This window comes from Microcebus murinus, chromosome 1, assembly GCF_040939455.1.
Source record: "Microcebus murinus isolate Inina chromosome 1, M.murinus_Inina_mat1.0, whole genome shotgun sequence".
Lineage (NCBI taxonomy): Eukaryota > Metazoa > Chordata > Mammalia > Primates > Cheirogaleidae > Microcebus > Microcebus murinus.
Window position 1 is genome coordinate 113,379,999 of NC_134104.1, and position 25,543 is coordinate 113,405,541.

Below are 25,543 nucleotides of genomic sequence, written 5' to 3' on the forward strand. Positions count from 1 at the left end.
GTTTCCCATACATTACCCCATCTGTCCAGTAACTTTGTAATACAGTCAAAGAGGAAATTCCACATTTTTAAAATGTGGACACTGTTTCATGGATGTTAAATAATTTGTCTAGAGTCACAATTGGCAAGGGTCAAAGAAGAGATTCAAGCTCTTCCTTTCAGAAACATCTAAGTATTTATTTTAAGCAGTTCAAAGATGTCTTTCCTTTTTAATTGCCTTTTATTAAATGACATCAGAGAAACATTATCTTTCCCTTGAAAACAAGTGAGTATCAAGTGTTTGAGATTTCTATTTATGGTTTTAACAATAGCTAGTGACTTTAACAGAAAATATTAGTGCTAGAGGAAGACAAGAACCATCCTCAAAACTTCATGATTACTCATTAAGAGTACACCATTATCTTTAGTTTTGTAAGAACAAAATCTGCCTGTAACTCCTGATCTTTATCTTATTCTACCTTCCCCCAATATTTGAAAATAATTTATCTAAAATTGCATTAAAGGACCACAAAAACATAATTAAAATTTGCAGCCCTTGTTGTAGTAGAAAAATTATTGAAGTCAATCAAAAAAAATCAATCAGAACATTGAGCCCCATCTCTACCACTACCTATTTTTGTGATTGGGCAAATAATCTTTCAAAAACAAAGAAAAAAAAAATGAATCCTACTAAATGCCCTTATCCAAAACTTAGACTTATAGTTAACAGTATAAATTAGTAAACTATAGGTTTGCTTAGTAAAAACTAGGTGTACTTTACAGTTTTTCTACATATCAAAGTGCAAAATTAAAGTGGATGAGGTTATCCATGACATTCACCTTGTTTAGTCCTTCAAATTTCAACTTCCTAAAAAAGTTGACTTATTCAAATCAGGATACAAAGGTGATACTTAGTGTTTCTTTCATGTGCTTTTCAAACCTTTTAACGTAAAGGTTCCTATGATTTTTCCCTGCAACTTGCTAAAAAAAAAGTTATTTATACTATAGAAATACTCATTGTCCTAAATTTTGTTGACTACGCCCACATAGTGTCCTGTAACATGTCCCTTTGTGCTATTCAATTCCCATTAATAGAGAGATCTAGAGGCTTAATCAGATTCAGGGTTTTTGGGTTTTGGCAAGACACTTCCTAGGTGGTGCTGGGTACTTTCCATTGAGTCTTATCAAATGGCACATCATTGTAACACTGACCAATGGGTTCAGGTGTTACCATCCTAATCCAACCATGTTTCTCATCAGTTTTTCAAGTAATAGCTTCGGTAGCCTTTGATGATCATTGCTTAGATTTGTCCATTTAACAGGAATTGCAAAACGATGAGATTCTAACACCCCTTCTGCATTTATTAACTGAAATAATTCTATGTAACCTGCAAAATTTTCCCCTTATCATTTGATTATCCTGAGGTAACATAGGATAAATGCTTTTTCCCAATTTACCAGTTTTTGGAATAATTCCTCAATATTCTTTCAAAGGTGACTAAGTTGGTTTGTTGTTTCTGGTGGCTGTTTTTAGTGTCATTTTGAACACATGGATTTACATTTTTAATGTGTTGCAATCCATTTCAGTTATTATTGTTACTGATCATTAAATTGCTCCATCTGTATAGCCAGTAGTTCAGAATCCCTGCAACTGGATACAGAACTTTTGATAAAACTCAGTGGTAGTTGAAAGCTTTCCTGCTTTGGTGATACTGAGTTACTACTTTTTTTAAACATGAAATAGTATTGTGTTTTGTTGGAGGAGAAAATGCCTAATGTGTACACATGAATCAAATGATAAATCTCAGATTTGCTTCAAAATAAGCTCGGAGCAAATAGGTTGGAGTATAGATGAAACAAGTTTGGCCACATTGCTAACTTTTGAAGTTAGTGTAATGAGAATTATACTATTGCTCATTATTTTGTTGCATACATTTGAACATTTCCATAATGAATTTTTTTAAATCCCATTTTAGTAGTAAAAGTTTTAAATAGTCACTACTACAGAAAAATAAAACACATATTTGAAGTTCACCTTACATCCTAACCAGATAGTTCCCCAAAATTCTAACAAAATGCATGCAAGAGAAAAAAAAGAAAAGCTTATTTTCCACTCAAGAGAAACGTAGACAGTTGAAGTTAAGAGATAGTCTGAAAAGTGTGATTAAGGTATTCTTTATTAAGATCATTAAAAGTTGTAGAAACAACTTTATATTATAAAGGCACAGGGAGACAGTTCTGATAAAATATTCAAATTAACAGTAACTTACAGTACAAAAGACAATTTTAATGCACATACAAACCCCAAATGTCTGATTCAAAAATATTTTACTGTGTCTATTAATGGGCAATGATTAAAAATATAAATTGCTGCTGTATAATAAATATCTGATAGTGAACATCTTGATAGCAAAGTGAACAAAATATTTATTGCTTTTCACATACATATTTTTCCCTGTAATTTTAAATTTCTAATTCTTTTACTATCTTCTCCTCAACCTTTTCCAAAGATAAAAGAAATTTCACATAATCTCCTGGAAGGGAAATGGTAGTTATAAAAAACTACCTCAAGTAGCAATCACTGCTGGCAGTGTTTTCTCACTTTCCGTTCTGCCATTACAATCACTCTTCCAAAAAGTAAAATAAATGTTTGCTAAACCATAGATAGACAACCCCTCTATGACTGGCATTCTAAAGTTTATAATGCAAACTTATCAAATATAAAAGGTGCTCCCTTTTGAAATGGGCATTTTAAGTTCTGAGTAAAAGATGAATGTTTGACAAATAATTTTACCTACTTCCCTCAACATTTTTCCAAAGTTGTAAAAAGTCAATTTAGTAAAATTTCCAGCACTTAAATGTTTCATTGAGGGCTAGGTGGCATATGCAATGTATTGATGTATAAAAATTAACACAATGCAACTATTTTATAATGCAGAGCTCTTACCCTTTTCCTTCCAGTTTTTAAACTGGAATTAATTTTATTGATTTCATCCTCCTCTTTCTGTAGCAACCTAGTTTTAGATGGTACATGTAGAATCTCCATCACAACAGTAAAATAACATGAAAGCATCATCCAAATATAATGAATGTTATTTCAACTTAAGAAATACCTACATTAAAGATTTGATAATCATTTTAAAGTTACTTAACCATGTGTCCTGTTCAGACAGTGTGTAGCAGCTAGTAATGTGCCTGGCACAGAGTTGATGCTCAATAAATAGTTGCTGAAAGAATGAAAAAGAAAAAACTTGGCTTTGGTTGTGTATATTTTAACCACTTTCTGATTTGTAATAAGGTCAGTCTGGAACTCACTACTGCACACTACAGAAAACTTTGCTGTAAACAAAATTAATAACTTCAAACAGAAAAATATTATCTATGTTAGTGATAGTCAACTTATATACACTAACATTTTTTTAACAGCCCACAAATTTCACCTTTCTTAATTTTTATCCACATAAACATATTCTTGAAAGCAGTAGTTTAACCTTCAAAATTAAACAGGGAGATCTGAATTTAATGACAGAGCTAAAATGTTGTAAGTCAGACGGTAAGAATACATAGACGATCAAATCTTATTTTAAATTCTAAACATGAGACTAGGTCTAATATTTCTTTGGCATATGAATTACTATCTTGGACTAGTTAGCATTTTGAAAATACTGGGTTAGATTTTTTCTGAACCAAAATTAACAACAAGGTGTAGATTTCTAGTATACTCTTTTTAAAGCCTTTAGTAAATGACAAATGACATTCTGCAACATATGCCGAACTTCATGTTTAGTGTACACTTACAATTATAGGCATAGAGGGATGTAACTGTTAAATAACCTGAAATTATATCATGCAATGGTGAAACCACAGAAGGCAGTGAAAAAAAGTATTTACATAATATAATACTTAGCTTTCTAGAAAAAAACAAAAAAACAAAAAACACAGTAAACCTGGGAATCCCGCCCTAACAGTAAATATGTACCGCATAGCACTGAATGAAAACTGGTCAAAATTTAAATGAACACCTACAGTAACCTGGAAGTGTAAAATTTAATAAAAAACATAAAAATGAAAAAACCCCTACACATCAAAAGAAAAAAGTGGCCTATAAAACAGGCCAATCTAACCTGACATTCAAAGTAAATGCAAGAGATTCACAAAATCATGATAGTAATGCAAACTAAGTACCAAGTACCCTTTGATACACAAGCCAATGTAACTATCAGACTCATTTCCAATAGCTTAAAAATATTCATTAATCCACTCAGGAATCAGGGGAGTGGGAGGGGTGGTAGGGCAAAGCAGTCGATGACAGCTGAAGTCTCAAAAGTATAAGAACATACTTATTTGCAGAAAGCTCATGTGATTTTTGAAGTAATGTCTTATTTTGATAGATGTTAATGTAAGATTTATCAGTGCAAGTTTATTATCCTCTGAATGCAATGCTTCCATATTTCGCTTTTCCAGATTGTTTTTGGTGGTTTAGTTTTAGCCAGTGCTGTTTAAATGGAGAATGGAAAAAAAAAGTTCACCATAGACTACCTCACGTTGTTACTTAATTGTGCTAGATATTCACGCAGTTCTTTTGCAGCCTGGAATCTGCCATAGCGCTTCTTTGGGTTGGTGCATTCATCCAGCAAGGCCTCAAGTCGGCCATCTTTGGCAATTTCACTTGGTGGATCATGAAGGAGTCCTCCAGAAGTGCCACGCCAGGTGGCATGTCTGGATAAGAGGTTCTGACAAACAGCATAATAATTGTGGTCCACAGTGGCACGAGCGCAAAGAATTTCTTTTGAAAATGACAAGCACGCCTCCTTGTCACAGTCATCAAATTTGCTTTCATACCATACATCCCAATTTTCAGGCTTATCTGTGAAAGAGGGGGAAAAGCAGAAAGAGAAAAATACATTTTAAAATAGTTAACTTTGACATAAAAGTATTTGTTCTATACTTTTATGTATAAAAGTATATCTTTAAACATTTAAATATATTAATTCATACAAACATTTACTGGGAGCCTACCAATGCGAGGTAAAAAGGATCAGAGAAAATCAATACCACTTACAGGTTCAGTACAGTGACTTTCCACCATACACAGAATATGCCATATAGAAGTATGACACAATGCTACAGGAGTAGAGAGCAATCAGCACTTTTACCTGGAGGCTATAGAAGGATACATAAAACATAAAGGTATTTTTTATTTGTTTGTTTTTTTGTTAGAGATGGGGTCTCACACTGTTGCCTAGGCTGGAGTACAGTGACACGATTATAGCTCACTGTAGCATCCAAATCCAGGGCAAAGGACCCTCTTGCCTCAGCCTCCTGGATAGCTGGGACTACAGGTGTGTGCCCCCACGTCAGGCTAATTTTTCCTTTCTTTTTAGAGACAGGTCTTGCCATCTTGCCAAGGCTGGTCTCAAACTCCTGGCTGCAAGTGATCCTCCTGCTTTAGTCTCTCCCAAGTGATTTAGGTCTTAAAGATAAAAAAAATCTAAAGAGAAGCAAGATCTGCAAAAATGAGTGAGTCTAAAAAAAAAAAAAGAAAAAGAAAAAGTGGCAAGAAAAAAAACAGCATTCCAGGCACAGGGCACAATATACGCAAATGCATGGAGTTAGGGATTGGTTCAGCTGGTTCAGGAGACAATACTTCACTGACTATAGTTTGAAACAGGTACCTGGAGAGGAGGCACAAATGAAGCTAGGAAAATAGATCATAATTTACTGATCATGACTATGATTTATTTTATAGAAAGATAACTATGGGCTGAAGACCAGAGGGACTAAGATGATGAGAGAAACTAATGGCCCAGAGAGAAAAACCAGGTTGGAGAAACATTTCACACAAAAATTAACACTTAAGTATATGGGTAAAGTTTAAGGTTCTAATTGGATAACAAGACAGATACTATTAACATAATAGTATCAATATTTTATATATAAACAATATGAATATAAAGTAGCTATAAGGTATCCAGGTGGGTATGTCATATAAGCAACTAGAACTAGAATTGAAACTTCTGACTTTGAGGTCAGGGGTATTAACAGGCATATTTAGAACTCATCAGCACATATGTAGTTGATGTATGGAGCCATGGTTTAAGGGATAAGTAGCTGTATGTGGAGAGACGAGGCATGTCAGGCAGAGAAAACTTCATGTGGGAGAGCCCAGAGTAGGAAAGTTCATTCAAGAAGATAGAAGGCCATTGTAGCTGAAGCATCAAGGGCAGTGGACAGAAGGATATTAAAAATGAAGCAGAACAGAGCTAAATTATACAGATTGTGCCCTGGTAAGGAGTTTAGATTTTATTTGAACAATGAGAACTCATGAAAACCATTTAAGCAAAGGAGTAATAAGATCATATTTAATGTCTTCACAAAGCTACTATCCCAGTAGAAGGAAGTCAAGAAAAGAATTGCAAGAAATTGGTACTAATCAGAGCCACTTCATGAATTTGCCAATTAGATAGTTGCTAACAGCAAGGCAGACATCTAAATCAAATTTTAATGGGCTAAGGAACGAATGGAGGTTGAGGAAAGAGAGAGATAAATAAGCAATACTTTTATAAAAACAGCTGAAAAGCAAGAAGAAGCAGGAGAGGATCTTATACATACTCATTTATGAGGAGGTTAGAGAAATTGGGTATTAAAGGAAGGAGGTGGGAAGTTGAAGAAGACAACTGAGTCAACAAATTCTCAAGGAAGGATCTACTCTGTCTGAAAAAAAAAGATGAATGTGTATTGTGTTAACTAAGTTTAGATGGTAAAGGGAAGGACGCTGAGGAAGTTGCCATAGCAGAACCTCAATTTCCCTGTGAAGAAAAAAATAAAGGTCATTTACTAGAAAGCTGAAAGAAAAGAGGGTGAATTAGTAGACAGGGCCCTTTTGTAAAGTGGCTATTTAGAGGGCCCATGAGACATTTGAAAAGAACTAGCCAGAGTTAAAGTAGCACTGGAGCAAAATGTTCACTGTATGAAATGTAAGAATATGTAAGTTATAGAGTTGGGTTTATCCAAGGCCAGGAATCAGTTGGTATAAAACTTTAATAATTATTTCAGAAATGTCCACGTAAAATGAATTACAAAAAAATATTTTTATAAACACAGGAATAAAAATTTTAAAAGGTTAGGCAAATCGCACAACTCTAACTACATTAAAACCACTGAATTGTACTCTTTTAAAAAGAAAAGCATGGTGTTAGCTGGTACAACATTCACAGATGTAAGAAGAGGCTAAGTGGGTAGTGGAACAGTCCAGCAGGGCATTCACTCCCTGTGGGAGGATCTACATGGCAAGTCAAGCAATAATCAGAAAGCAGATTGGTGAGTATAGAAGCAAAACAAGGCAGTGGAAATAATCAAATATTTAGCAGAATTGCACTAAGATCATGCAAAAATACATGTCAACCTAATATACTGCTGTTACTACATTAACTGCATTCCCCAAGTGCCACAAATATTCAGCCTCTGTTCATCAAAAAGATCCTTATATCTCTTTTATCAGGGGAGAAAAGGGGATTAAAAATATAAGACCCTAACCATGGAGCAACAATCTTTTGGTTTCTTTTTCTAACTGAACTGGCTTTAGAACTACAGGCTTTGTCCCTGATACTTTAAAATTCCTATAGCATTTAAATTTCAAAACACTTCAGACACTCTGCCCATCTATCCTGTGAAGAGCTCACAAACATTAATGAGAGAACAAAGTTTTGTGTGAGTTTTAATAATCAGAATGTCAAACCACAGTCAGATCTGCAGTGCTAGGAATTGTCCCAAATGGTTAAAAACAAAACAAAACCATCACAGTAGCAGCCCCACAAAACAATACAATACAGAACATTCCTGTAAGAGATTCTACAGAAAAATCATCATCCATGAAAGTAATACAGTCACTCTGGTGGCCTGTAATAATATAAACTTAATTCTCCATTAGACTCCTAAAACACAGACTATAGCACATAGTACGCAAAACACATTGAGTCTAGGTATTTTGTATCCATTGGAACCCAAAGGATATGTTACTAAATATGGAGAAACTGTGACTAAGAGTGCAAGTATAAAAATAAATTAGGACAGTCCAATGGTTCAACTTCCAATTTTTTGACTTTAATATGGTGCAAAAGTGATACACATTCAGTAGAAACTGTACTTTGAGTACTCACACAACCATTCTCTTTTTCACTTCCAGTACGGTATTCAATAAATTACACGAGATAGTCAATACTTTATTAACTACACTAAGCTAAGCTATGATGTTTGATAGGTTAGATGTATTAATTGCATGTCATTCAACTTAACAAAATTTTCAATTTAGGGTTCTATCTGGATGCAACCCCTGCATAAGGTAAGGAGTATCTGCATTTGTTTACTGATAGTAGTTATACAAAGAAAAAAAAAAGATGCAAGGTTGCCATTTAAAGAATAAATTGAAGGCTTACTTCATATAAATATAAACATCATTTTGACATTGAAAAATTGTATACAAAAAATATCTAAAAGTTACATACTTACTTTGTCTAATTAATCTTTTGTCAGCAACCAAAACATTTTCAGCGTCCACAATGATTACCTTCCCATCTCTAGGACCAACTGCAAAATTGTCAAAGCTGACGTCCAGGAGGTAGAGTGCAAACTCAAAATCATTGTTTGTAAGCTGCTCTGCTATTTCCATTAATTGCCAAGCGAGGTCAACTCGTTTCTCCCATGGTGCATTAAAGTAACTCCATAGTTCTTCTCCAACATAATTTACAGCCACCATTCTTCCACAAGCTCCAAGATATTTTGCAAATGGCCAACCTTCATCAGATGGAAAACTCTACAAAAGAATTATCTAAATATTATAAGACATTCTGAAAGAGATATCCTATATCTATCCCCAGATCCTCTCAGTAAAGATTGCTACTAAGAATGTGTTTGGATTTTGTTATATTCAACAGTTCATTAGAGATAAACTTCACTTTTTTTCCTAACTCATACCATTACTATGGATCTGAAAAAAAAAATTTAAATGGAGAACTTTATGTTATAAAGCTAAAATAGGATTGACAAATCTTACTTATCAAAATCTCAGAACCAAATTAATCAATAAACAGCAAGACACTGTCTTTATTACCAAATCTAAAGTATTTACACTTTCCCTTATCTTCTTTACTATTTTACTGTAATCAACCAATCCTTTCTTTGGAATGAATAGCTTTGCAATCTGTTAACCAGCAATCATTTACCAGGCATCAGTAACTGTGTTATGCTGGCAATAAAGAGTGAACTAAACAGTTTCTGTTTAGCCATGGGATTTTATTTTAAAAGGGAAGACACCAAACAAATAATTATGCATATGATAAGTATTAGTTAATAAGCAGTGATACAGATCCTAAGGAGCCATTTAGGCCTTACCTAGTCCAGAAGCAGGCAGGGATGCAATTCAGAGAAGGATTCTTGGGAGGTGTCTTTTAACCCACATCCAAAGGTTGGGAAGGTGCAAACTAATATTTTATCAATGTGACCTCTATTCCCAGCAACCTTGGTCCCAAGGCCATCTTGTTTCCCCTTTCTTCAGTCATCACATTTTCTGTTCACCTTGGCCCAGTTTCAAAATTATTCATTCTCATCTTAGCAAGGTTTTCTAATAGATTTTAAAATGACTGGGAGCATTATCATCCTAAATCAAAAGAAAAGTCTTCCATGACTCTGAACAAGTCATTTTTAACTTAAGTAAAATGTTAGGCTTTATATAAGATACTTTCCACTGTTAAAACACATAATTAAAAAATGAGCACTGGAGAAAAAAGGGATGGGAAGTAATGTTTTAAACAACTTCTTATATGGGATCATATGACTAGAAGTATGTTTCAAGAGCCAATCCCTCAGCCTAGAACCTTTACTCACGTTTGAAAAAAAAAAATATGATAAGATATTTACACACTATTATTGGGGAGGGGAGGCAGACTGGGAAGACAGTATTAAGTATAATCTTTTAACAAAATACTATAGAATACAGATATACCTTATTATATTGTGCTTTTGCTTTACTGCATCTCTCACACATTGCATTTTTTACAGAGTGAAGGTTTGTGGCAACCAAACATTGAGTAAGTCTACTGATACCATTTTTCCAATATCATGTGCTCACTTTGTGTCTCAGTGTCACATTTTGGTAATTCTCACAATATTTCAAACTTTGTCATTATTATTATAATATATCTGCTATGGTGATCTATGATCAATGCCATTTGATGTTACTATTGTAACTGTTTTGAGGTGCCACAAATTGTGCCCATTTTAGATGGTGAACTTAACTGATAAATGTGTGTGTGTTCTGACTATTCCAATCTCTCCCTTCTTCTCAGAACTCCCTACTCCCTGAGACACAATATTGAAATTAGGCCAATTAATAACCCTACAATGGACTCTACATGTTCAAGGGAAAAGAGGAGTCATACATCCTCTCACTTTAAATCAAAAGCTAGAAATGTTTAAGTTCAGTGAGGAAGGCACGTCAAAAGCTGAGATAGGCCAAAAGCTAAGCTTCTTGCACCGAATAGTTAGCCAAGTTGTGAATGCAAAGTAAAAGTTCTTGAAGGAAATTAAAAATGCTACTCCAATGAACACACCAATGATGAGCATGAAACAGCATTAATGCTGATATGGAGGAAGTTTCCTGGTCTGAATAGAAGATCAAATCAGCCACAACACTCCCTTAAGCCCAAACCTAATCCAGAGCAAGGCCCCAATTCTTTTCAATTCTATGAAAGCTGAGAGGTAAAAAAAAAAAAGCTGCAGAAGACAAGTCTGAAGCTAGCAGAGGTTGGTTCATAAGGTTTAAGGAACAAAACTGTCTTTATAACATAAAAGTGAGAGTTGAAGTGCTGATACAGAAAGTATCCAGAAGCAAGTTATCCAGAAGAACTAGCTAAGATAATTGATAAAAATAGCTACACTGAACAACAGATTTTCAATGTAGACATAACAGCCTTATATTGGAAGAAGATGCCACCTAGGACTTTCATAGCTAGCGAAGAGAAGTCAATTCTTGGCTTCAAAACTCCAAAGTAAATGGGAACTCTCTAATTAGGGGCTAACGCAGTTGGTGACTAAATTGAAGCCAATGCTCATTTACTATACCAAAAAATCCTAGGGCCCTTGAAAATGATACTAAATCTATTCCACCTGTGCTCTATGAATGGCACTACAAAGTCTGAGTGACAGTACATCTGTTTAAAGCATGGCTTATAGAATGTTTGAAGCCCCACTGTTGAGAAATATTGCTCAGAAAAAATAATTCCTTTCGAAAAAATTACTACTCATTGACAATGCACTTGGTCACCTAAGAACTCTGAGGGAGAGATACAAGGAGAGTAATATTGTTTTAATGCTTATTAACACAATATCCATTCTGAATCCCATAGGTGAAGCAGTAGTTTCAACTTTTAAGCCTGATTGAAATACATTTCTTAAGGCTAGAGCTGCCATACATAGACAGTGATTTCTCTGATGGATCAGGGCAAAGTAAATTGAAAACCTGGAAAGAATTCACCATTTTAGATACCATTAAGAACATCTGTGATTCATGGGAAAAGTTCAATATATCACCACTAACAGGAGTTTGGAAGAGGTCAAGTCCAACCCTCATGGATAACTTCTGGGGGTTCAAGATTTCAATGGATAAAGTAACTGCAGATGTGGTGGAAACAGGAAGAAAACTAGAATTAGAAGTAGAGCCTGAAGATGTGTCTGAATTACTAATCTCATGATAAAACTTTAACAGATGAAGAGTTGCTCCTTATGGATGAGCAAAGAAAGTGGTTTCTTGAGATGGAATCTACTCCTGGTGAAGATGCTGTGAAAATTGTTGAAATGACAACAAAAGGCTTAAAATATTACATAAACATAATTGATAAAGAGTCAGGGCTTGACAAGATTGACTCTAATTTGGAAAGAAGTTTTACTTTGGGTAAAATGCTATCAAATTCTCAAGCTACAGAGAACTCTTTTGTGAAAGGAAGAGTCAACCAATGAGGCAAACTTAATTGTCTGATTTTAAGAAATTGTGGCAGCCATCCCAACCTTCAGCAAACATCACCCTGACCATTCAGCAGCCATCAACATGGAGGGCAAGACTCCTCTCTAGCTAAACGTTTACAACTTGCTGAAAGCTCAGATGATTGTTAGCATTTTTTACCAATAAAGTATTTTTAATTAAGGTATACAATCTTTAAAGATACAATGCTATTGCATGCTTAGTAGACTACAGTATAATGTAAAAAAGTACTTTTATATACAACGAGAAACGAAAAAATTCATGTGACTTGCTTTACTGCAATTGTCTGAAATTGAACCCACAATATATCTGAGGTATGCCTATATAAATGTAGCCTACTTCTATTGCTAAAAATTGAATAGTCTATATATTATACATTTAAGACCTGGAGATGAGGTTTTTGTATCTCTTAGGAAAATGGGCAATAGTAATTTTACCCTAAGCTTTAAGAAAGTGTCAAAACTCAATAATATCCTTGCATTATAACTTTTATTAACTTTACAACAAAAAAGATTTGTAAAACTAAACTTTAGTTATAATTACTATTTTCAATTGCTCCCTTTTCAGTCTATCAATGCACAGTAACTATACTTGAGTATGTAACTTTTTTCTTTAAAACTTTAAAGAAAATCTGTAGCTTTGTGATAAAATACCATGTAAATGAAAAAAATTAGATATATTATGAATATTTAATTTTAGTTAATTAATTCAATTTTAGTTCAGAGATATTATCTACTGATTCTTTAGCAATTAGATGTAAACACATTTTTAATCTTGAACCTCAGAAATTTTGTTTTTATTTCTTTTGGCCATTAGAATAAGTGACAGATTGTTCATATCCAATATGCAGTGCAAGAAATTGTGTGCTAACCACACATCATTTTCAACTCCCCCTCAATTTAAAATACCCCCATGACCCTGAAATTTTAGTTAGACCAATTATTACAAAAGATTTAACTATTTTTCAGAAGCACTCATCATGTATAAAATCCCTAACAAAAAAATGAAAGCACTAAAAATAATATGTGAGACTATATAGTTTTGTCATGCAAAAAGTAAAACAAAAACCTTCTCCATACACTATTGGTACATTATTCACATGCCATATTGCAGAACAGATACAAACATATCTTTGTGAAAATAAAATGGTCTTTGACAACAGGAGAAAAGGGAACCCTGCCAACATCTGCACATGTACAAATGCCTCCTTGTTTTTGGAGTATTTCCAATTGGCAAATGACAGTCAAATCTACACTTCATTACCCAAGTCCCTCATAGAATAGGGTAAAATATATGAACAAATGTCACATTGAGCAACTTTATATTCATACAGTGATTCTTGACAATGTTAGCTAAAATACCGTTATGCCTCATTTTAAGAAGATCACTACAGTTCTTTCATATAGTTTGCCACCTAATCTTTTGGAAGAACTTTAATAAATGAAAATGAATTCACACCATTTGCTCAGATGACAAGAATTTTTCCTTGACTAGTGAAAACAGTCATAATTTCATTAATGAGAACAGAGTTCTACTGAACACGCTAGAGTTCAAAGAAAATGCTCAAAAGATGCCAAAATATTTGTATAAAGCAATTCTGGCTTAAAACCAAAATACCATGGTCAAGCAGAGTTTGAGAGACAAAATTTTTAGATGTTAGAACTTGGATTTGTTAAAATATCAAGCAATTAGAAAAACAAGGATAATGATGACCTGGTTGGACAAGTCTTTGAGCTTTAAAAAAAATACAAAAGAAAGAAAAGAAAAAGTGATTCTTCCTGATTATCAAACCCCCACAGGGCAAGCCAGGATAAGTTTACTGGTGAAATCTACATTTTCCTATTTAAAACAAAATCTAAAAATCAGAGTCTTCAAATTGCTTAGCACAAGCACAGTTTAATCTGAAATAAAATGTGATCATTTTAATGAATTATTTATAACTTAAAAAATGTGCACTTTTCATTTGAAGGTAGGCATATTTAAATTTAGAATGGTATCAATTATAATTTCATTAGAGACACTCCACTAATTTTTCAAGGCTTTTAATCAGGCTTGAATATATGTCATAAATATAATGCTTTTAAAAGTAAATAGTTCAAGATTATACAAATGCACAAAAGAGGTATGGAAGTATTATGTACTTTTCTAGAACTGTATTTTTCAAAGAATTTGGTGACAACCCAAAGACATCTATTGTACAATGAATGTAAATATTAAAAATGGAAATTTGAAGTATTAAGTCAAATATGGTTAAATGCTAAGATTTAAAGAAATATTAAATGTTTCACTATTAATTTACAAAATAAAAGTATTTTAAATATGAAACCTAATCCCATGTCTATGTTTTTTTCTTTTTTTTTATTGGTAACAAAACTTTAGGGTACCTTCTTGGATATCATAAAACTCACATAATACTAAAAACAAGCATATACACACTGATACTATGTTAAAGCCAAGGTTTCAGAAACAAACGAAACCACTAAAAGTCATCATCCACTGTAGGAGAAAAAAAAATGAAGGTGGTAATATAATGTATATAATCAATTTTATAGTGAACATTAGGAAATTTAGATATTTTATACTTTTTATAGTATATATTTATTAAAATTTTTATATTTAAACGGCAATATAAATGGACTATAAGTATATTAGAATAATGAATCTGAAATTATAAGGCTAGATTTTGAGGTCCACCTCCACCTGTACGTCTCATTAGCTGTAACCATGGCAAAGTATTAACTTCTTTGAGCTTTGGTTTCTTCCTCTGTAGAACTGATATAATATTTTTATCATCATATTCATCAGGGCAATCCAAGGAGCAAAGGAAAAAAAGGTACAAAATGTACTTTATAAATTTAATACTACTTTATAAAGAACTGTTCACCAAAGTACTTTTATATTTCCTAATTAAATCTGTTAAATAAAGAATCAACATTCATCAAAGGATGTGCTTATGTTCACATCATCTACTAAAAAGCATCTACAATGAGCACCTTCATAGTATAGCCAAGAACCACTAAATTAGAAAAAATACCTTTACTGCCCTCTAGTAATTTCTAATTATAAGGAAGTAATAAATTATTTACCAAACTTTATAAAGACCTCATGCTATTAGAAATGTATAGAGCATCTGCAAGCACTAAAAATGAAGAAATTTCAAAATTGGTAACATATACATATGTAAACTTAGTTTTTAAACTTTCTTTTTATTTATTATAGGTAAGCACCACAAAGGAAGTTTAGAATGCTGAAATAACCTACTACTTACCTAGATCAAAACCAAATATTACATTTTATGTGATCAACAAATTTTTAAAGTATCAAAATAATACCCTCTGATCAACAGCCACTACTGTCCTGTCAGGTTAATAAGGCCATTTTATTCTACCATGTCATAACATAGTCACGAGAAAAGCAGATACCAAATACATGAGTGAGATACATAAAAGAGTATCTTTTGGTTTTCTATATTTACTTATAAACAATGAATGACATGAGACTAATAGATTAAAATAAAGTCAACTTTAAAAGTGCTTATGCTCTATAATTCTATTATCTTTTTCTATGTGACCAAAAGTAGTATTTGTAAACTAAATTTAAAAGACCAAATTCCTTTCATATAAGAAATATAGAATATTTTATAGTTATTTATTACCTCACAATATTCCACTAAAAGAAGCACAACTTTGCAGTTTGCCTAAAGAGATAAAATGAATACAGAACAAGAAATGTGTTACTATGAAAATCTGATTTTTTTTTAAAAAAAGGAAATTCCTACTATAAACAAAAATAAAAAATCTATTAATAATTAAAATATACAATCTAAAACTGGTTATCAGACTTTCTACATAGTTATTTCTGCATAAAAGCAAAAATCAAAATGTAAACTTGAGAACATTCTTAGGAACTAAATGTTATCAAAAACATAGAAAATGGTTAAAGCTTCAATTTAAGTTTTAAAATTATTTTTAAAAGCCCAAATTTGAAGAAAATCCCCTTGTAGTAATGCATGTTATAACAGCTGTTCATAGAGATTAGTCAACCATACTGGTGACAGACTAATGTGTTCACAGTTTTGTGAACTGTCTGGAGGGGAAATATAGTAAAATTATTAGGGTGATTTAATGGTTACTGAATTTTGCTAAAATTTCTCTAAGACCTTAGCTTCTTAATTTATACTGCCAAGTAGAGGCCAAAATCCATTACAAATACTGTAGAAGCTTAATCTCCCAATTTTTAAGTCCTAGGATATGTTCCATTTATTTCATGAAATAATTTTCTGAATGCCATTTTCCACCCACCTCAAATTCCAACAATATTATGCAATGCCTTGAAAATAGTAAGGTTATTTCACTGAATATCATGTCCAACAGCTGTACTTAAAATTGGAAATGAATGTCAAAACACATCATCAACAACAACAAAAACTTCTACCAAAGTCTTATAGAAATAAATTATCTTTTAGAATAAATAGTCTAAGCTGTGGCAGGAAGCTTACTTGAACCCAGAAGTTCAAGACCAGCCTGGGCAACACAGTGAGACCCCATCTCTACAAAGATAAGAAAAATTAGCTGAGTATGGTGGTGTGTACCTGTAGTCCCAGCTACTTGGGAGGCTGAGGCAGGAGGATTACTTGAGCCCAGGTGTTTGAGGCTGCAATGAGCAATGATTGCACCACTGCATACTCTATAACCTGGGCAACAGAGCAAAACCCTGTTTCTGGAAAAAATTTTTAAAAAGAATTAATGCTACTCCCTCTCAAAAAAACAAAAACAAAAAACCAAAAAAAGCTTACTGGTTACACTTTCAAATATGCATAAATTTACTAGTCTCAACTGACCCTATCTTACCTACTCTCACAACCAGCAAAAGTGAGCAACAAAGTGAGCCAATGTTTGTAAACTGAATACATACCTACAAACACCATACTCACACATTTACTCCCAATAAAAACAAAATTTCAAGGAAATAAAAAGGACATAATAACCTTCTTTTGGACCCAATAACCTAAGAATGCTATCTTATTTTTCTTAGTCAACATCTGATTTCTTAAACAGTCTGACAAGTAGAATAATACCAACTTCCCTGGTTCACAAACTGAATTAACACAGCCCTTCTGAAGAACACCAAAACACTCACTAACAGCACAATTATTTCCCTCCAGTAAATTCTGTTGCCTGGTTTTAGCAGATCAGTTTTCTTGTTGTTGTTTAAAATTTAACATAACCAAAACAAAACTCTTGGTTTCTCTACTTCAAATCCATGCTTTCTCTGGGTGGCTTTCTCAATATAATAAAAAGTCACTCAATAGTTGCTCAGAACAAAAACCCCAAGAGAGATAGCCTTTATGTTTCCATTTCCCTCATACCTTAATCTATACATCAGCAAGTCTTGGGAGCTATTTTTCCAAAATATATTGGATCTGACCACTTTTCATAATCTCAACTGCTATTATCTTAATACAAATTACCATGCTCTCTTCTACAAGAGTGCAAAAGCCTCCCTGATTCCTTCCTTGTCACTTACAACACATTCTCCACAAACCAGTCCTTGCTATAAACACTTCTGCTGTTTTCCACTGCTCTGAAAATGAAATCCTAGCTCATTAAGCATGGTTACAATGCCACATGGGATCTGCTTCTAGCCTGCATCTATGATCTTACATTCCAACTGTGCTTCCTACCCCAACGATTGATCATCCTTTGAGGCCTCTGGATTTGCCATACCTCTTGCATGTAAGCGATTTTGTCCTGAGATCTTTGTACCATTGGCTTTTCCTCATTGTCATTCTTCCAGACCATCCAATTTAAAGTATACCATCCCCAATCAATTCTCCAACATAGGTTCTTCCTTGTTCTCTTTATGGTATGAGAAATCTGAAATTACCTCGTTTTTTATCTGCTGTCCACACTGAATGTTCCAAAAAGCAAAGGCTATGCAAAGTGTGCTCTGGTTTGTCATCTTTGCTGTATCCCAAAGGTGTATAGGTCAGTTCTTGGCACTATTGAGCAATTCCACGCAATCCTCCTCAGATCTGTTCACTTCAGAGTTAAAACCCCAAAAGAGCACCAGAGAGGAAAAACACGAAGACAACCCTGAAGCATCACACTATTTCAGATCACAAATCTTTTAAGATTCTGTACCCATAAATAACTCAGATTTAACCTATTTTTTATTATTACCATTCATTAATGTACCAAATGGAATGATTAAACTATAATAATGGTTTACAGAGAAAAAAATAAACTATATGCTTTATACTTCTGAATCCTTATCTAAATCCTTTTTCCTACAATATTCATTCTATTCATTATATTTTATATGGGACAAATCCCTAACACCCTTTTAAATTACTATTCCCAAAAAACTATATCTGAAGAAATAGCTACATACATACGTATGAGATATATATATATTAATATATACCTAGGGTGACACTTGAACTTCTGCCATAAGTAAAATTTATATACATTTTACATAAGAGTAAAATTTATATACAATTCTTAGATGTCAGCATAATGTAATAAAGAACTTTTCAACTACTTTCCTACCTACAAATGAAATAAGCTGATTTTCAAAGAAATAATGCATTGCCAAAAGCTTTACAATTAAAAATATTTAATATATTAATTGAATAATTCTATCTCCCCTAGTCTTTAAAACAATCCTGTTAGATAAGTTTCAATATCTTCATTTTACTGATTATAAAACTTATAAAATTTTATAAAAACTTTATAAAAATTATAAAGTTTCAGATCCTGATTATAAAACTCAGGATCTGAAACTTAAAGTGACTTACTCCATGCCACCCAACAACTGTGTAGTAATGTTGAATATGAACTGGATGCTAGTTCAATACTGTCCCCACCACTCCTTCATCTACTGGCAAAATTTACCGGCAAAATCCACCCCCATCTACTGGCAAAACTCCATTTATCCTTCAGGACTCAATTCCTTCCTGAAACATTCCCTGAAACCCACTGCTACCAAGATACAACCAGATGTCCCTCCTGAAATGAGTCATCTGAGAGTGTGCATATAACTTTTTATAGGGCTTATTACACTATATTGATTGTAATTAGTATTGTAATTGATTGTAGTACTAATGTAGGTATTATGTACCTACCTTCTACACAGTAAGCTACTCCCTGCCTAGGACCGTTAGTCCATTCTTTCAATCCAAATGCCTTGTAACAGACTATTTGCCAAAGGGAACAAACAAAATTCAGTTCTGGCTATAACTCCAAAGAGCTCTTAGGTATTTCACAGATAACTTCCTATCAAGAATCTATAAATTAGATAAAAGATTTGATTATATAATTTAAAACCTTCCAGGGTCAATGACTGGGATAAATAACTATCCTCATCTTACACTAGTAATTTTCAGTCTTAAGACATTTTATAACCATTTATTAAAATTCATTGTATGTATAGGAAGAACGCAGGATTTACATTCTAAGGTCATTATTAATTTAATATATAGGTAATGAATGAAAAGTGAAGAAAGAAAAAGTCAGCATTCTGTGAAGAGTCAGCAGCAAATGACAGCAATAAGGAAGTAGGTCAGAGACCACAAGCCAGAAAAAAAGAAAATAAAAACCAGTCTGCTGATCCCCTGAGAAACTGGTTACATACATCTAGAAAGCAGACCACCCCCCCCCAAAAAAAACCACATGTGAGTAATATGTGCTAATCCATGCAGTGAAAATACAAAGATCAACTCAAAGATTAGACAAAAGTACAAAAAGGTCAAAATTAATAATGGTACAAAGAAATGGATAAATCCAGAAACTAGACCAGGGTATCAAGTGATTTTGCTCCACTGATCCTGAAGTGATGCTTTCTTAAGGGTAACTGTTTCTGGGGCCTTTCTAAAATAAAAGTCCCTCCTTTGAGGGGGACCTGAGGTACACAGAATTGTTTTATTATTTTTGTTTGTTTCTTCATGAAGAACATTCAAGTGTCAAAAGTGTCAATGAAACCCCAGATGAAAAACCAGAAAAAAGCTATGAAATTATTAGATTAAAAAGTGCTCTACTCAGACCTACCTACTCAGAACTACCTATAATGTGTTTTAAAACCTTCACGTGGGAAGGCAGCCAGTGAAAGAGAAGTAAGTGGCTCCCTAGCCTGTTTTGGGGGAAAAAACCTCATGAGACAAAAGTCAAAACATCCTTTTAGATACTACTGCCCCACAAGAAAATCTCCGATTTTTGTTTTGTTTTAATCTGATTTAATCTGGGTAAAAATTTTGTCATAGGAAGAAAAGCCTGAAAGAAGGTTACCTACCTGTCCTGACCTCCAACTTACATCCTAGCAAGGACCTAGTACCAAATTCCCCAATCCCCTTTTAGAGGAGCTTAATTAAACCCACCAGTTAAAGTCAAGCTCAGAAGAAAACTGAAAAAAACAAAAATTTCTCAAGCTAAGTGTTTGAGAGTCCCCAGGATGCTAAATCATAGCTTAAATAATTACAGTCACATACTATAAAGTAAATCCTATAAAAACCATGATTCAGAAAACTTCAGGCAAATAAAGTTCCACAAATATAATAAAATAAAATCCCAGCTCCTCCCCTTAAATAACCAAGAGCTTTCTTCAAATTCCTATAAACAAGACCATCTTCAGTACTCCCAGGTTACAAAGTCAAAGATACTATCTGAGCTTCAGTAAATTCTGAACCATTCCTCTTTCTCCCTCCCCTTCTCTCACACACACACACACACACACACACATACACGCACACACTCCCGTAAATTCAAAAATAGATAAGTACAAATACTGATAGAAAATTTAGCAGTAAAATAACTTGTCATCTTGCCAATTACTTTGACACCTCAAATTTTGAATATTCCAAGATTCTATTACACAATACAAAATCAACAAGGCTTCTCTCCTCCAATTTTTTTTTCCATAGGATCCTTGGCATTGAAATATGCCTCTTTGTGACTTAAAATATGAAGAAGAATAATGATATTGGAGAAGAAGATTTGAAAGATACTACTAGCATTATTTTATTGCTTAATGTCTATCATTTTCTTTAGAACATAATAATTCTATGCTAAAACAACTCGGAGCTAGATAAACTGCTGTAAGCTAGTAAAACTAACTTATCCAGCAATAGGGAGAGTCCTACTCTCATGCCATTTCATACTTATATTACACATCTGTGTAGCCTTACATAAATAAGGGATATGTGTATATATGTCACACTCAATACCTTTCACGTCTCCTTTCAAGGTCTAAGTGAAATTTTAATTATTTATTTTTTAAATCAGAAGAGGCAAGTTTAATGGGTTAAAGTCATATGTATCTTTCAGTTTCTTCTTTAGTACCTTATCAAAAGAGATTTTTAAATGCTTATTTAGGAAGCATCTTTACTATAATGGAACTTTTCTTAAGAATAGTCTGAAGTCAGTTCAAAGACTTTTTCTCCAAAGTAGTTAATTTTTTGGACAATATAAGAAAAATCTACTGTCTCCAACTGTCCAAAAATCCAACAAGTAGCTCCCTCTCCTGGAAAAAAAAAAAAGTAGGTTCCTCTTTAAGCTGTAAAACATACACTGGTATCCTTAAAAATTTTATTTTTTAAATACATGAAGCAAAATACAGAGAGCAAAAATTTGAGTTTTTCTATCAGTATCAATTAATACCCCAATACTACTGTAAACAGTTATACACAGTTTTATATCAACCCCTAAAAATGCTAAAAATGAACAGTTTACCTAGCTAACAAAAAGTAATGAACATTATGATTTGGCTTACTATATAAGAACCTTTGTATTTGATCACAGAATTTCGAGATTCCTTTCATTTTAGTGGTTTTATACCATCATCAATTCTCAAGTATATTGTTCATACTTAACTCATTAGCTTACCAAAGATCGAGCGGTTCTATAAAAAAAAATAGCAGCTCTATGAAGATCTCCTTTATTTAAAAATAAGTCTTTCTATTCTATTTGCTTGTTCATCAGGTTAAAAAAAGAACATACCAATATGACTAGTACTAAAGACTCCAAATCTATATTTCACAGTTTGTAATTAACTAGAAAGTATTAGTATTATTTCTGGAGACTGGGTTATCTAAATTAAAAATGCAGTTTACAAATGCCACAGTCTACAATATTGATACATGTTTCCTCAAATACTAAAAACAAACTCATAACTCATCAATGGACCCACTCAAAGCAACTGTGTAAGTTTAAAACAAAAAAAGTTACTGTGCTTTTTTTAAAAGAAAGTTATCACTAAAGATGAAAACAGATAAAAAGCAAGTATGAGGGAAAAGTTAATCAGAAAACAAGATACAAGAACACCTATCTCAGCTATAAAGTAATCTGAAAATGCCAAAAGAACTTCAAACTTTAAAAAAATATAAAGCCTTCCTGATGAAAGGAGATTTACCTTAGTATAAATCAAATGCCAAGGTTTCTCAAATTCAGACACCATGACTACATTTATAAAGAACTGGATACATAATGTTCTTAAAGTATTCATTCTAGTATTAGTTGTTATTTGTACTTCAGTATTCAAAAATCACCTGATAAAAATCTTTCCATAAGTAGCCAGTATTTTCAGTATAGCAATGTATAATATTACTAAATTATTGGGTCCCAGAGAATCTGACAGACTATTTTAGCAAACTGCTAACACTATCTCCATGAACCAATCTTGCTAATGTAAACAATAAGATTTTTATTTTTTAAGTTAAAAAGGTAGCTTAAATGAAAAAAAAGTTTCAAGCGTGTGTATATCAAAAATATACACTGAACCTTTAGAGTACCGGTCCCCAACCTTTTTGACACCAGGGACCATTTTCACCGAAGGCAATTTTTCCAAGAACCAGGGCAGGAGGGGGGATGGTTTCCGGACGATTCAAGAGCATTACATTTATTGTGCACTTTATTTGTATTATTACATTGTAATATGTAATGAAATAATTATACAACTTACTATAGGTTGGGGACCCCAGCTTTACAGACTTACTAGTTTTGGAACAACTGAATAAAGTAATTTTCTTTCAGGGAAGTTTAACCAGTTTTATTCAACAATCACTGTTAGGAGATGCAGCAGTATATAATATACAATCTGTACTTTAAAATTAACCCATTACAAATATCCTAAGATGCCTTAAAATTTACTAAGACCCACTCTAAACTTCTGTTTGAAGCAAAATATTTGTGTTAAAATTATTTGGCTGAACTAATAAAACAAAGCTGATTTCTTTTAGCTAAAATGAGCAGTGTAGAACTTGAGAAAAGAAACAAATACTTGCACATTCCTATCATACACTTTAGATTTTAAAAAACAAACCTTCCAGCCATCAGTGACATTCTTTTTTTTTTTATGAACTTGACATTGTGAACATATTCTCAGTGACATTCTTAGTAGTGCATAAAGGGCGTGAAGTATAACAAAATTACTTGTGATAAATTTTAAGTCTTTTTTCCCCTTTGTATTTGAAATGCAGCAAAACTAACAGGGAAAAGGAGCACATTAAGTTTTCAAGCAGTTACAAGGAAGGATCACAACCCCACAGTTGTAATCACTGTCCAAGGACACCGCACCAAAGCCTGGTGGGGATGTGTAGAGACAAGTAAATACTCCAAAGGTAAACAGCATTTTTGTTTTTTGTTCTCTTTTTGCTGTCACCAGTAAAAAGAGTCCATTCTATTCCCCTAGAAGGCACATTTATTTTGAAAATAAAGTCAGAAGAGAGCAAATAACACAGTTAGGAGAGAGACAAGTATCTCCCTCCCTGTTTCTCGCCCTGGCCTAACAGTTTATCTTCCTTCGACAGATTACCAGATGAATAGGGTAGGTCACAGGATCAGGATGAAAATACCCGTCTTGGCCTTAAGCTCTTCCAGCCCCAAGTCCAACGCTGCTTTACTTTTTTCTGCTTCTGATTCTAATCCTACCCAAAGCAAGGCTCTCGGATTAACCCCCCCACCACCACCACTGTCCCGTTCTCTGACCTTATCTCCCCCAACTTGCCCTCGAATTAGCTGTCCGAATGACTGCCAGGTAAATGAGCTAAGAATTAAAACAAAGACTCTGAGGCCGAAGTTGGGCCAGCCACGAGGGTCAGCAAAGGAAAGAGCGAACGCGGTATAAAACCACTTGGAAAGAACTAAGAAAGGTCCAAGGGCTCGTGAACAGACTGTGCCGTGGACGTGCAAGCCCTGGCAGATAAAAGCAGAAAGGCAGGGAGGAGAGCGGAAGGAAACTCGCAGGAGAGACATTTTGGGAGCGTTGGAGACGCACTCCCTCTGGCGTTGAGAGATCTGCAGTCAAATCCGAGATGCGCCCGAGTCTAGGTGACAAGAGCAAACTCTCCATTAGCCGGGTCATCCTCTGCAACCCGGAACAGTCCCCGGGATCCCCCAGCGACGCCCCCTTCCCACGCCCGCAGCCTGGTCCAGCCCGGCCGGGTCCAAACTGGCAGCGAGCGCGGGCGGAGCCACTTCTCCCGACTCCGGTTCCCACGCGCGGCCCCTCCCGGCAGGACGCCCCCCGCCCGAGGTCCGCGCCTACCTGTAGCACCAGCGGCTCGGGGTTGAAGGCCAGGGTCAGCAGCAGCTGCATGCGCTCCGAGTCCTTGAGGTTGCGGAGCAGGAAGCTGCCCGAGTCCTTGGTCTCGGCGTAGCGGCGAACCAGGCGGTCGAGCAGGCGCTGCGAGGGGCAGTGCACCAGGTCCGACCAGCCCTCCACCGCCTCGGGCGTGAGCAGGCGCACGTCGCCGTTGAGGCGCGCGAACTCGGTCCGGGGCATGGCCTGGAGCAGGTCGCAGCGGGGCCGGCCCGTGGCCCGCTTGCAGATGCTCTGGTCGAGCTGCGCCAGCTCGCGCTGCGAGCCGAGGCGCTTGAGCACCACTCGGCGGCGGCCGCCCTCGCGGGGCTCGCCGTACTGCGCGAAGTAGACGTTCTTCACGTTGAGGAAGTCCAGCAGGCGCAAGCGGCCCCACGCCTCGAACACCACCTGTCCGTTGAGGAAGCGGCGGCACCAGCTCGTGCCGAAGCACGCCGGGCACTTATTGAGCTGCAGGAAGCGCCGGTCGGCCAGCTCGTTGCGCTGCCAGGACGCGAGCAGCGACGGCGAGTGCAGCACCATCAGCACCAACAGGCTGCCCAGCGCCGCCAGCTTCAGCGAGCGGGACAGGCGGCCCAGCTTCGGGGGCACCAGGCGCCACATCCCGCCCGCCCGCCCGCTCCGGGAGGGCGAGGGCACCCCCGGGGCGCCCCCGCCGCGCCAAGACTCCGAGAGCGACCCGCCCGAGCCCGGGCGAGAGAAGGAGCGCAGGCTGGGGCGGGAGGCGGAGTAGGTGTGTGAGAGACGGAGACGGGGAGCGGGAAGGAGCCGACTCGAGCAGGCTGCGACTTCTCCCAGTCACTAGTCTCCACAACTCTCGAGCTCCCTCCTCCGAGCTCCCCGCCCTCCGACTCCGGCTGCGCCTCCTCCTCGCCAGCCAAGTTATAGAGGGGCGGGAGGGGGAGGGAGCGCGGGCCGCGCGCCCGAGTGCGCGCGCACG

General features: G+C 35.4%; 1 protein-coding gene across 2 annotated transcripts; it reads right to left on the reverse strand.

Annotated features, from left to right (window-relative positions):
• Positions 1-2,137: 2,137 nt before the first annotated feature.
• Positions 2,138-25,481, reverse strand: DIPK2A (divergent protein kinase domain 2A). Of its 2 annotated transcripts, none has more exons than XM_012762398.2 (3): positions 24,550-25,481; positions 8,487-8,790; positions 2,138-4,845 (listed from the first exon to the last, which is right to left on the reverse strand). In XM_012762398.2, exons 1-3 carry the CDS (start codon positions 25,204-25,206, stop codon positions 4,514-4,516), a joined length of 1,293 nt encoding a protein of 430 aa, XP_012617852.1. In that variant the 5' UTR covers positions 25,207-25,481; the 3' UTR covers positions 2,138-4,513. The 2 variants fall into 2 exon arrangements, with proteins under 2 accessions (XP_012617852.1, XP_075860944.1); XM_076004829.1 differs by lacking the exon at positions 24,550-25,481 and adding an exon at positions 9,369-13,000.
• Positions 25,482-25,543: the final 62 nt, after the last annotated feature.